General features: G+C 40.5%; 1 protein-coding gene across 1 annotated transcript in view; it reads left to right on the forward strand.

Annotated features, from left to right (window-relative positions):
- SLC1A3 (solute carrier family 1 member 3) overlaps window positions 1-12,899 on the forward strand; it is a 119,118-nt gene that overhangs the window by 20,790 nt on the left and 85,429 nt on the right. Inside the window, exon 3 of the mRNA XM_082261326.1 lies at window positions 6,882-7,019. Coding sequence (XP_082117452.1) covers window positions 6,882-7,019 — 138 coding nt within the window. The remainder of the gene's footprint in view (window positions 1-6,881; window positions 7,020-12,899) is intronic.

A 12,899-nucleotide genomic window follows, 5' to 3' on the forward strand; every position in this document is an offset into this window, starting at 1 on the left:
TCTGGATGTTTTCCCATTTCCCTATGGTTGGCATTTATTTACCCCCCCCCCCCCAACCAAAGCTTCAGGCCACGCTTCACTCAATGGGGGGTACAGCTATATTTTGTTACTCTGCTTACACTTTCAGCTCTGTACTTAAATTGTTTTTGTATCTACTGGACTTATACCATTCAGCATTGTAACCATGCACCCAACCAGTATCCTAATGTTACATTTGGTAAAAGGAATGTATTACTTAATGTGCACTAAATGGTCTAAAGTGTTACTAAACCCACAACAGTAAAATCAGTCTGTATATGCAGTAAATGCATGCTTGTTATATTCACTGTGGAACCTAAGGGGTTAAGCCTGCACATTGTGTAAAAAGGTTATTTGATCATGTCTTTTCTGATCCTCCCCTTCTTCCACAGTCCCCAATCCATCTCCTGATAGTACAGAGTCTTGGGGACACTCGCACATGCTCAGTTTGGTGTGTATTGCTAGAGTTTTCTTTTTTTGGGTGGGTGCATGTGATCAGCACAGTGCCAATCAGCACTGTCCAGACAGAGGGTCAGGAGTCCTTGCATTCTAATGGGACACCTCAGTGCAGTATGAAAACTCCTCCTAGCTTTAACTAGTGCTCGGCTGACACTGATAGTAGTCACAAGACTGCTATATACTGCTGATGAGAAAAGGTATTTAGCAGTTTATATTTACAAAAATAATTGCATTTCCATGTTCTCTGTACTGTGGAAGACCAAATATAGTGAATGCAGAGTCCTGGGTCTAGTAAACACTTTAACTGGAAAGATTTTAATTCAATAATGTGTAAAGTAAAGTGTTCACATACTTTTGTTCCATATAGAGGCGTGAAGGTCAGGTGTCCTAAATTAAAGTGACTCATGATCTGACTGAGGTAGGTCAGAGCCTTTTTTTAATTACCCTGTCACCACCAGCTGTGGGGGGATGCTATGTAAGGTAATGGATGCCTCTGGCTCCAAGCCCATCAGGATCTGCAGCACTGCCAGGGGTAAGAGAAGTGATCCTGTGTATGTTTGATTACATAAGTTAAGCTGGCCATACATGGATCGAAATTTGGCCAGTTCAGCAGGGACTAGACAAATTGCGATCCATATTTGGCCAATGTGATTGAACGGAAGTCAGTCTATTGATAGACTTCTGTTCAACTACACAAGTCCAAAAACACTTAAAGTGATTGTAAAGTCTCGTTTTTTTTTCTATAAAAATAATAAACATGTTATACTTACCTCCTCTGATGCAGTGGATTTGCACAGAGCAGCCTGGATCCAAATGGCCTTATATATGGTGTGGTAACAGATCATGTGACCCCTCCCACAGGAAATCAGTGTATGGGCAGAGCCAGAAGGTTTGGAATTTTCAGCACTGCCAGGGGTGAGAGAAGCAATCCTGTGTATGTTTGATTACATAAGTTAAGCTTAAGTTAATACATGGGTCAAAATTTCGCCAGTTCAGCAAGGACTGGACAGACTTCAATCCATATATGGCCACCAGTGGTGGCCCATCCACTAGGGGCGCCGCCCCCCCCATCCATGCATCCAGCCCCCCAACGACAACAGGGTTTCGGATGCATGGATTCCAATGAGGGTTTTTTTTTTTTGAAGCACACGATTTGAGCCAGATGCTCTAATAGGCTTCAAAAAAGGGTGGGCTCGGGCGCAGAGAACTGCACTCTGAGCCCACCCAGTTGTGTGACAATAGCCAATGAATATTTGCTATTGCCACACTGATTCTCCTCCTGGCCAATCAGGAAGTGGGTCTTGAGACCTATTTCTCAATTGGCCAAAGGAGAAGGCATCCTATTGGCGGAGGAGGGAGAAGATGGCTGCCGAGAGGGGACATGGAGGAGAATGAGGGGGAAGCCGTCGCTGCCTGTCAGTCCGGAAGGGCAAGATAAGTGAACTGGAGCCCGGGGGGGGGGGGGATTTGGTATATACTGGACTCTGGAGTGACGGGGGGGGGTCCGTGGCCAGGTCAGTCTGCCCCTCCCTGACCAATGGAGCACCAGCTGCCACTGATGGCCACCGCGATTAAACAGAAGTCAGTCTATTGGACTTATGTTCAACTGCCTTGTTAACCAAAAATCAGTCTTGCAGGCTATGGACTGCAGAGCTGATCTGTGTATTATCCCCATAGTCAGAATACAATGACACAGCGGAGGGGATTCCTCCATTCACTTTGAGTGTGTGAACAGGGGAATCGGGTCATTATTTTTCCTTCAACACACTGGTTGAATGAAAATTGGACTCATTAATGGCCAGCCTTCAATTAAAATTTAAAGTGTTACTAAACCCAGGAGCCTGCATTCACTATATCTGGTCTCCAAAAGTACACAGTACATGGGGATGCAATCATTTCAGTAAATATAAACTGCTAAATACCTTTTCTCATCAGCAGTATATAGCAGTCTGGTGACTTCTATCAGTGTCAGCCGAGCACTAGCTTGTAGGAGGAGTTTTCATACTGCACTGAGGTGTCCTATCAGGATGCAAGGACTCCTGACCCTCTGTCTGGACAGTCCTGATTGGCCCTGTGCCGATCACATGCACCCTCCCAAGAAAAAAAAAACCTGTGCAGCCTGACTCCAGTAACTCTGTCTTATCCGGACCTGTTCTGGAGTCAGTGGAAGAAGGGGAGGATCTGTGCATACAGGTTCAAACAGCCTTTTTACACATGGTGGAGGATTAACCCCTTAGGTTCCACAGTGAGTATAACAAGCATGCTTTACTGCATATACAGACTGATTTTACTATTGTGGGTTCAGTAACACTTTTACTTTTTAAAGTGCTTTTTGGTCCTTTAATTAAAAACATAGAAATAAACATTGCAAAGTCAACAAAATTAAGAAAAAATCATAGATTTCTGCCACATAGGGTACTGAGAAAAGAGGTCACAAAAAAAAAAAAAAAAAAATCATACAGTTAAAACTCACACCTTACGATGTGATATTTACAGTAGTCTTACATCCCTAGTAGAAAACCCAGCCTGGGATTTTTCAGGCACCTAATGAACACAAATGCCTAAAATAATCAAGAACAAATTAATTGAACATTGAATAAAAGAAATTGCCATACAATCAAATCGGAATATATATGAAACATTGGGGGGGGGGGGTTTACTAAAACTACAGCCCTCAGAATCTGGTGCAGCTGTAGCCAATCAGCTTCTAACTTCAGCTTGTTCAATTAGGCTTTGACAATAAAACCTGGAAGCTGATTGGTTTCTATCCAGAACTGAACCAGATTTTTCACTCTCCAGTTTTAGTAAATCAACCCCAATGGGAGTGTAAAAGATTAGCCATTGTAACAGTCACAGGGAAGGGGAAGGGAAAATACATTTTAAAGTATTTTTAAAATATTTTAAATACATCAAGGGGAGGAATAAGGTTCAAGAGGGTAGTATAATATGAAACCAAGATCAAGAATACGGGGACATGACCCCAAACTAACAAGACTAATCTTAGAAACTGTTATTTTACTGAAAGAGTGGTGGATGCTTGGAATAGACTTCCAACAGAGGTAGCGATTCAGTCAACAGTAAGTGGCTTCAAACGTACTTGGGACAAATTAAGATCTATACTAAAAAAAAAAAGCCAACAAAAAATTAATAAAAAAAAATGAAAAAACATAAATATAATTAAATTAAATTATTAAAAATGTAAAAAAAAGGGCAGACTCGATGGACCACTTGGTCTTTTTCTGCTGTCACTTTTATATGCTTTGTATGTTACTTTATAACATACGTATGTGGGGTGGGGGTGGTCTTGACTGAATGAAAAACATTGGGCCATTCATGGCCAGATACATTTATCGGTCAAAATGTTTTTATGGCAATTTCTTTTATTTATTTTAATGAATGTTCAATAAAATTGTTCTTATGTTTTTTTTTTTAAACATTTGTGTATAATTGGTGCCTGAAAAATCCCAGTCTGGGTTTTCTACTTCTTTCTTACAATACATCTGATTGGAAGCAGGCGCTGTTTGGTGGAGAATATTTGACAAAAGACATTTAAAAAAAAATCTACTTTTTGCCGATCTGGGTCTTGCCAGCTGGGCATGTTTCAATGCTTTTTTCAGTTGCTAAATCCCTTTGAAAATCACACCTTGGCATTTCTAGCCGCAGCCATCTTGAGTAAGGGCAGATGATTCATGAAGCATTTCCTTCCTGAAACCCATCTGCCCTTAGCTCAGGAATGCAGACGGGAGAATGGGGTGCTTAGCTGAGAAATCTCTTCCCCTCCTCCAAGTGAAAGAAAAAATTGTCCATGAAGACTCCTGGAATGTAAGACATCAGTTTGACCTAGGCCAGAAGCTAGGAAGCAAGTTAAGAAATGAAACAAAAAAGTTTAAAACAAATGAATATAGTTTACCTTCCTATTTATTTACTAGCTAGCAGCATAAGGATTAAAATGTGTTACTGTTGACTGAGAGAGTTTAGTTCCACTTTAACACTAGTTTAATTTAAGTGCCGGTTCACACTATAGCGTGTGCGGCGATCGCATGTAATATCGGAGCGCACTGCTCCTTCATTACATGCGATCGGATGTGCGGATGCAAATTCAGCCATACACTTTGTATGGCTAAATTCGCACCGCACCCGCACAAAAGTCACACATGACCCTTTTTTTCAGCCGCATCAGGATCGGATCGCACAGTGGTTCACATTTGTGCGATCCGATCCAGTGCGAACTGTCAGATCGCACTGCGATATGCGATCAAACTGGGGGTGTCGTTAACATTTCATTGACACCCCCTGCGTATCGCATATGGCAGTGTGAACTGCCAGATGTGCGTTTGCGATGCGGGAACAGGCTGCGAATTCGCAGCCTTCCCGCATCGCACAAGTGTGACCCGGCACTAAAATGCATTTAATCATATTTTTCATGAATACATTTATATCTGCGTGAAATAAGTGTATAAATGTTTGTAAAAACCCTATAACACACAAAAATACCTTTCATTCAGTTGTTGTTGGTCATTTGCAATGATCAAGATAGCCTGAAAATATGAGGTAGCATGTGGTTTCCATTGCAGCACCTTGAATGAAGACCACCCAAGGAGAACAAGGCTCAGCTCCTCTGATCAGCAGCATAATCCTCCTATTATACCCAGACATTTAACAGGTGGAGATCCTTGGAAAAACAGTTTATTCCTTTCATTTCTGTTACTTTGGTATGTTCCTTTCAACACAGGATGTTTCTGAATGTGAAAACAAGGAGTGATTTAAAATGGGGACTTTTGAAGTGAATTTCCATTTTTGTAGTCCAATTTGAGAAGCCCCTACTATACTCTATGTTTGTTATGTATTCCCATTCACACATCATACTTAAATTGTTTTAGGTACAGTGCATCTTGAAAGTATTCACGTCGCTTCACTTTTTCCACATATTCATATGTTACCGACTTATTCCAAAATGGATTAAATTCATTATTTACCTCAAAATTCTACAAACAATACCCCATAATGACAACATTAACCACTTCTGGACCGGAAGGATTTGCCCCCTTAATGACCAGGCCATATTTTGGGATTCGGTACTGCATTATTTTAACGGACAATTGCGTGGCCATGCGACAATGTACCTAAATCAAATTTACCTTCTTTTTTTCCCACAAATAGAGCTTTCTTTTGGTGGTATTTGATCACTTGTGCGATTTTTATTTTTTGCGCTATAAACAAAAAAAGAGCGACAATTCTGAAAAAAAACCAATATTTTTCACATTCTGCTATATAAAATTACCAAAAAAAATTTAAAAATCTAAATTTTTTAGCATCTTAGGCCAATTTGTTTTCGGTTACATATTTTTGGTAAAAAAATATTACAATAAACGTATTTTGATTGGTTTGCGCAAAAGTTATTGCGTCTACTAACTACGGGAAAGACTTATGTAATTTTAATTGTTGTTTTTTTTTTTTTTTACTAGTAATGGTGGCAATCTGCGTTTTTTTTGCGGGACTGCGACATTGCAGCGGACAGATCGGACCCCTGACTGACATTTTTTGACACTTTTGGGGGGACCAGTGACATTACTACAGTAATCAGTGCTGAAAATATGCACTGTTACTGTAATAATGACATTGGCAGGGAAGGGGGTTAACATTGTGGGTGATCAAGGGGTTAAATGTGAGCCTAGGGGAGTGATTCTAACTTCTGGGGGGGCATGGCTTGTGAAATTACCATAGAGACCTGTGATTCTATATAGAAGGAACACAGGGGCTCTATGATCATTCCAGGGAGAAGAACAGTCAGCTGTGTTTACAACAGCTGCCCGTCCTTCTCTCTCAGCGGGGAACGATCGTGGGGTGTCAGGTGGCAATTGGAGCTGCCTGCCCCATGCATCGGCTTCCCCGCTGATGAGCGGGGGGCGGGAGCGCACCACGGGCGGCGCACGCTCGCCCCCTAGCTCCCTGCGCAGGACCGACGTATACCTATGGCGGTTTGCACAGGAGCGGTTGCCTGCCGCAGTATAACTGTGGCGGGCGGACGTAAAGTGGTTAAAGAAGTTTGTTTGAAATGATTAAAAATAAAAAAATAAAAAAAATCACATGTACATAAGTATTTACAGCCTTTGCCATGACCACAGATCTTGTGACATTGCAGAAGCTTATCAAAAACAATGCCACAGCGAATGCGTGCCATAATCAAAGCTAAAAGCGGTCCAACTAAATATTAGAGTGTGTGACTTTTTTTTTCTTGATGATGACCTTTTTTTTTGACTGGGCAGTGTATAATATGAGTTTTACTTTTTGAATTGAATTACTGAAATAAATTAACTATTTGATGATATTCTAATTTTATGAGATTCACCTGTATATGTTATCAATGATTTCTTAAGTATGATTGTTCCTGTCCTGTTCTACAGGTATCATCTTGGGGTTTTCTGTCCGGTCATATCACATGTCCTTCCGGGAGGTCAAGTATTTCTCCTTCCCTGGTGAATTGTTGATGAGAATGCTGCAGATGCTGGTCCTGCCCCTCATTGTGTCCAGTCTGGTTACAGGTAAGGAGAAGATACCTTTTCATTACAGTGTTATCATGAGGTGTATTGATGATAGAAGCTTCCAGAACACAAAGACCAGAGGTGTTATTCATTAACCCATAGCAACCAGAATCAGAGCCCACAGCAACCAGAATCAGAATTAATGTTGAAATCAGACTAGTAAAACATGGGTTATGACTGGTTGCTATTCGATTTTCTCTAAATGCAGCTAAACTGACCACACCCAAGCGCAGTTAAAAATTGTACCATTGAGAGAAAAAAAAAAAAAGAAAAAAAAAATTGTACCATTGAAAAATCATTACCTGGATTTATTTGTGTTTAGAAATGTCCTTGAAAAGTATATAAATGCAAATATGACAACTAGTGTGAATGAGGCCTAGTTAGACCTCTGTATTGGACGTAGCAGTGTAAATGAGGCCTAATAAGACCTCTGTACTAGATAAGGCTGCATGGCACATGAACATAAAATAACTTCAAGTTCTTATACAGGTTTGGGCCAGCTTGTGCATTTTAAAATTTGCACGCAGGACCCTCTTCATGTCATCTGTATGCTTCTTTATGTAACAAATTGCATTCTCCCTCTCTCTCTCTCTCTCTCTCTCTCTCTATATATATATATATATATGTGTGTGTATATATTCATATATATATATATATATATATATATATATATATACGAAACAATAAGAGTATGTTTTCCATCAAAAGAGAGAGCAACATTTAAGTTTTAAGAGATCCCTTATGAGCTATAAAAAAAAAAACTCACTCTAGACCAGCCATTCTCAACCAGGGTTCCATGGAACCCTAAGGTTCCTTCAGGGGTTGCTAGAGGTTCCTTGAATGATTAGAAATTTTTGCATTTCAGATAATAACTAACCACTGACACCAATAATCTCTTTAGCTATCTGTAAGGGGGATGTAAGGAACGCTCTTTTTTCAGCATCACACGAATGTACTGTGAGCTTTAGATATGTAAATTATTACCAGGGAGTTACCTGAGGCTAGAACATTATTTCAAGGGTTCCTCCATGTAAAAAAGATTGAGAATGGCTGCTCTAGGCTATGGACAATACGGATTCCTTACTTTTCAGATACATTTTTGGCCTGCTATATTCTATATATTGAAAACCCAAATAAAGTGCACAAATAACTTTGTTTAGGCCCCCTACTACTTACCCTAAAACTGTAAAGTAGGCACTGCCTAATGCAGATTGATGCCAATCATTTCTCATTCCGCTATTGTAGGGTAGTTACATCATTAATAATCACCACTGTAGGGAAAAGCTGAATCTTGAAAACTGCAGTCAACATTATCCCATGGTACAATGCAGGGCATCGGGCATCATAACTTGCACTGTGGTTCAACTTCTACTTAAAAGAGAGTTGCAAGTGAAATGAAATGTAGCATAATAATGAAGTGCTATTTTTGTCAAACTGTTTCTGTCTGAAGTATTTTCGCTTCATTAAAATGATAAATAAAGAGGAAACTTTTTGCAGATGAAGATTTAAAGTCCCGATTGTGGCGATTTTCACTATCCTTTTGAAAGTGAGCAATAATTTAATTTCTTAAGGTGAACTCCAGCCTTACATTTAGTCTTTGCACAGTTGTGCCATCTCTTCTCACTGAAAATGCTTAGTCTTATTTAACTGCACAATTCAAGCTTTTCACACTAATTGCTGGAATATTTGTGGCCCGTTGCAGCATTTGTAGATGCTGCACCAAGTCATATAGGTCAGTCCTACAAACTGGTGTCCACCCATGAAGTCATTGTGATATCTACATAACTTCTCCCAAGAGCTAGTCCATTGCTTGCATCAGAACCAAGGGATAATGAGAGGTGTACTAGGGCAGGGTATTGTGATGTTTTCAGGCAACTATGTACAGCACCCTGCTGGCCCCTCCCCCCAACAATGATGTACCTGCATTCCACAGGGAAGCACAGAGATCCAGTGATGACATCATTGACTCTAAATATGGCATAAAAATGTAAGGGTTTTATTTAAAAAAAAAAATATATATATATATATATATATATATATATATATATGTGTGTGTGTGTGTATATATATATATTTTTTTTTTTTATTGCGGGGGAGGGGAAATGTACCAGTGAAGTTAAACTATAAGCAGCTTAGACTGCAGGTTTAAAGGGGAATATTCGGCAAAAGATTTCCCACATCAGGCAGTGACATGCTGCCAGCAGATCATGGTTTTAGGGGCTCCTTAAGCACCCTGTAGGAACTAATTAGAGAGTTGGTACCACCTTCTAGCTTCTAGGGGTGTCCTTGCAGAGGGAAGGGTAACACAAACAGCAGTAAAATCTCCTTTTACTCTGTCCAGGGTGAAGTGTCATGTATTTATTTTCTTCCGTTACACCTTGTCACAGCCTGAACACCAGGAAAGGATGTGACAAAATGAAAGTGGATAGAGTAGGACAGGGTTGGGACCTCTTTCACCTGGTTTATTGCCAACTGTCCTGTGCTGGCTGTACAATATACAATTCAATTATTCAATTTCCTTTAGATTTACCTTCAGCTACATAGTGCAAGGGCCTGCTTGATTGCATACAAATTAAAAGTGTTTAGGGTTGACTTCATAATATATGGTTTTGGTAAATTTAAAGGAAAATTGTGCAAGAAAATTGTGTAATGTACAGCTAGCCTAAAAGAGGGATTCCCCTTACATTGAGTGGATTTCCCATCACTTCCTGTTTTAGCTCTGAAATTGAAGAGAAATCACCCCAACTGGACACAGACGCAAATAAAAATAAAAAAACAACTGCTGCTTTTAAACATATGTCATGAATATTTCTGCTACAAATGCACATTCATGCACACATAAAACACACGTTTTATGAAGCTGCAAGTACATAAAAATAACTATTAATGTGCCAGAAGTACCATGCTCCTACCTTACTCATAGTTATAGTTAGTGAGGTTGAAAAAAGACACAGGTCCATCCAGTTCAACCTATGATGTGTGTGTGTGTGTTTGCTGTTAACAGTACATTGTATACCCCTGTATGTTGTGGTCTTTAAGGTGCCCATCTAATCCATCTAATAGTTTTTTAAACTATCGATGCTCCCTGCTGACACCACTGCTTGTGGAAGAGAATTCCATATCCTTACCGCTCTGACAGTAAAGAACCCTTTACGCAGTTTAACCACTTACCGCATAGTATTGTACCGATACGTCGGTACACTTTGCGGGTTTATACCGGGATGATGCCTCTAGTTAGAGGCATCATCCCGGTACCGTGGTTTGAAGCCGACGGTCGGCTTTCCGTCGGTAATGACCGATGCAGCTCGGGAGCCGCTCAATCGTTACCCGGGGGCGGGAGGGGACGTCCCCCCCCCTCCCGCCGCCTTCCGTGGCTTTGCCCGGGGCTCCCATCCCACCGGGAGCCCCGAGCACCCAGCCGGCACGTCCGCCGGCTGGATGGAGTCCCGATGAATGCCGGAAACGGCATCGATCGGGGCTCCGATGGCGTAACCCGGAGGCGGCGTCCATGACGTCACTTCCGGGTTACTGTGCTGCAAAAGGCGGCAAATTTAAAAAACGGCTGTATGCAAAAATGCCGTTTTCAGCGTTTTGCATACAGGGAAGTGTAGTGGAGGGGTCTAGGGTCTTTTAGACCCTCGATCCCTCCATAAAGTGTACCTGTCACTATATATTGGTGTCACAAGGGATGTTTACATTGCTTGTGACAGCAATAAAAGTGATTAGATTTTTTTTTTTTTTTTTAAAAACCTGTAATAAATCGTATAGTACAATGAGTCCTGCGCTGTCTAAACTAGGGTGATAGGGGATAAAATGGAGACCCCAGATGCTGCTAGTACCGGAACTGGTGACCATACAGCGTGAGATATATAAACGGTGGGGGGTACTGCGCTTCTGGGTAAGTGAATAATATTGAATAATAAATAAATAAAATGAACTAAAACTGGTGTATGTGACTAACACAGTGTATACACATGGGAACTAAACCATATACATAAAATTCATAATCATAGTGAACAAGGGTAAACAAACAATAACCTAAAAATCACTTAATGTGTTCATCATTTTTTAGTGATAGATAAAGTGCTCAGGTGCATATATAAGTGTCCTCTGTGCTTCACAGAAAAATAAATCGCGGTCTGGGTGTAAATAAAGTCCAAAGACTAAAAAAATTGTGCAGGTGAATAAATATAAGTCCACAGGTGCTATTCCTTCACCAACCACCGTGCTATAAAAAATGGGGTGCTTCTCCTTCCCCTCAGGGTGTCCAAGCCTCTCACCTTAAAGACTAAGGGTAAAAGCCTTAATAGTCATCCAGGGGGCTCCTCTCCAGTTTTATGCCGTACTCCACTAGTGTCAGATATCTGGGCTACTGCAGATGATAAGACTCCCTCTCCCACTCCAGATTCTCCACAGTTCCAATGGCTCTCAAAACAGAATGCTCAAAATAGTGCAGTATGTCTTGTTAATGATTTGGGAGGTGGCCTGATTGTCTAACAACCTTCAAGAGGAGTCAAGCCTTCCATCGTGTAACTGACGAACTGACCAGCTGGTCAGTTCGTCAGTTACACGATGGAAGGCTTGACTCCTCTTGAAGGTTGTTAGACAATCAGGCCACCTCCCAAATCATTAACAAGACATACTGCACTATTTTGAGCATTCTGTTTTGAGAGCCATTGGAACTGTGGAGAATCTGGAGTGGGAGAGGGAGTCTTATCATCTGCAGTAGCCCAGATATCTGACACTAGTGGAGTACGGCATAAAACTGGAGAGGAGCCCCCTGGATGACTATTAAGGCTTTTACCCTTAGTCTTTAAGGTGAGAGGCTTGGACACCCTGAGGGGAAGGAGAAGCACCCCATTTTTTATAGCACGGTGGTTGGTGAAGGAATAGCACCTGTGGACTTATATTTATTCACCTGCACAATTTTTTTAGTCTTTGGACTTTATTTACACCCAGACCGCGATTTATTTTTCTGTGAAGCACAGAGGACACTTATATATGCACCTGAGCACTTTATCTATCACTAAAAAATGATGAACACATTAAGTGATTTTTAGGTTATTGTTTGTTTACCCTTGTTCACTATGATTATGAATTTTATGTATATGGTTTAGTTCCCATGTGTATACACTGTGTTAGTCACATACACCAGTTTTAGTTCATTTTATTTATTTATTATTCAATATTATTCACTTACCCAGAAGCGCAGTACCCCCCACCGTTTATATATCTCAACCTGTAATAAAGTTTAAAAAAAATAAAAAATAAATAGAAAAAAAAAATAATAATTTCGCCGCCCCCGTCACCGTTAGCTCGCGCACAAAAAAAAACGTATACGCAAGTCGAGCCGCGAATTAAATCTCTGTTCAAACCCCACATGTGAGGTATCACTGCGATTGCCAGAGCGTGCGCAATAATTTTAAAAAAAGAGCTACACTCTACCTCTAAACTGGTAACCGATAAATAAATTTAAAGCGTCGCAGATTGAGATCTCTATTGACCGTAGTTTGTCGCCATCCCACGGGGGGGCGCAATTTTAAACCGTAACATGTTGGGTATCTATTTACTCGGCGTGACATCATCTTTCACAATATACAAAAAAAATGGGCTAACTTTACTGTTTAGTATTTTTTAAAATGCAGTGAAATGTGATTTTTCAATTTTTTTCCAAAAAAATGGCGTTTTAAAGACCGCTGCGCAAATACCGCTTGACAAAAAGTTTTGCAATGACCGAAATTTTATTCTCCAGAGTCTTTGCTAAAAAAATATACATAATGTTTGGGGGTTCTAAGTAGTTTTCTAGGAAAAAATACTGGTTTTAACTTGTAAACAAAAAGTGTCCGAAATAGGGCTGGGGCTTAAGTGGTTAATGTTAAA

Source organism: Pelophylax lessonae, assembly GCF_965119305.1.
Source record: "Pelophylax lessonae genome assembly, chromosome: 1".
NCBI classification, from domain to species: Eukaryota; Metazoa; Chordata; class Amphibia; order Anura; family Ranidae; genus Pelophylax; species Pelophylax lessonae.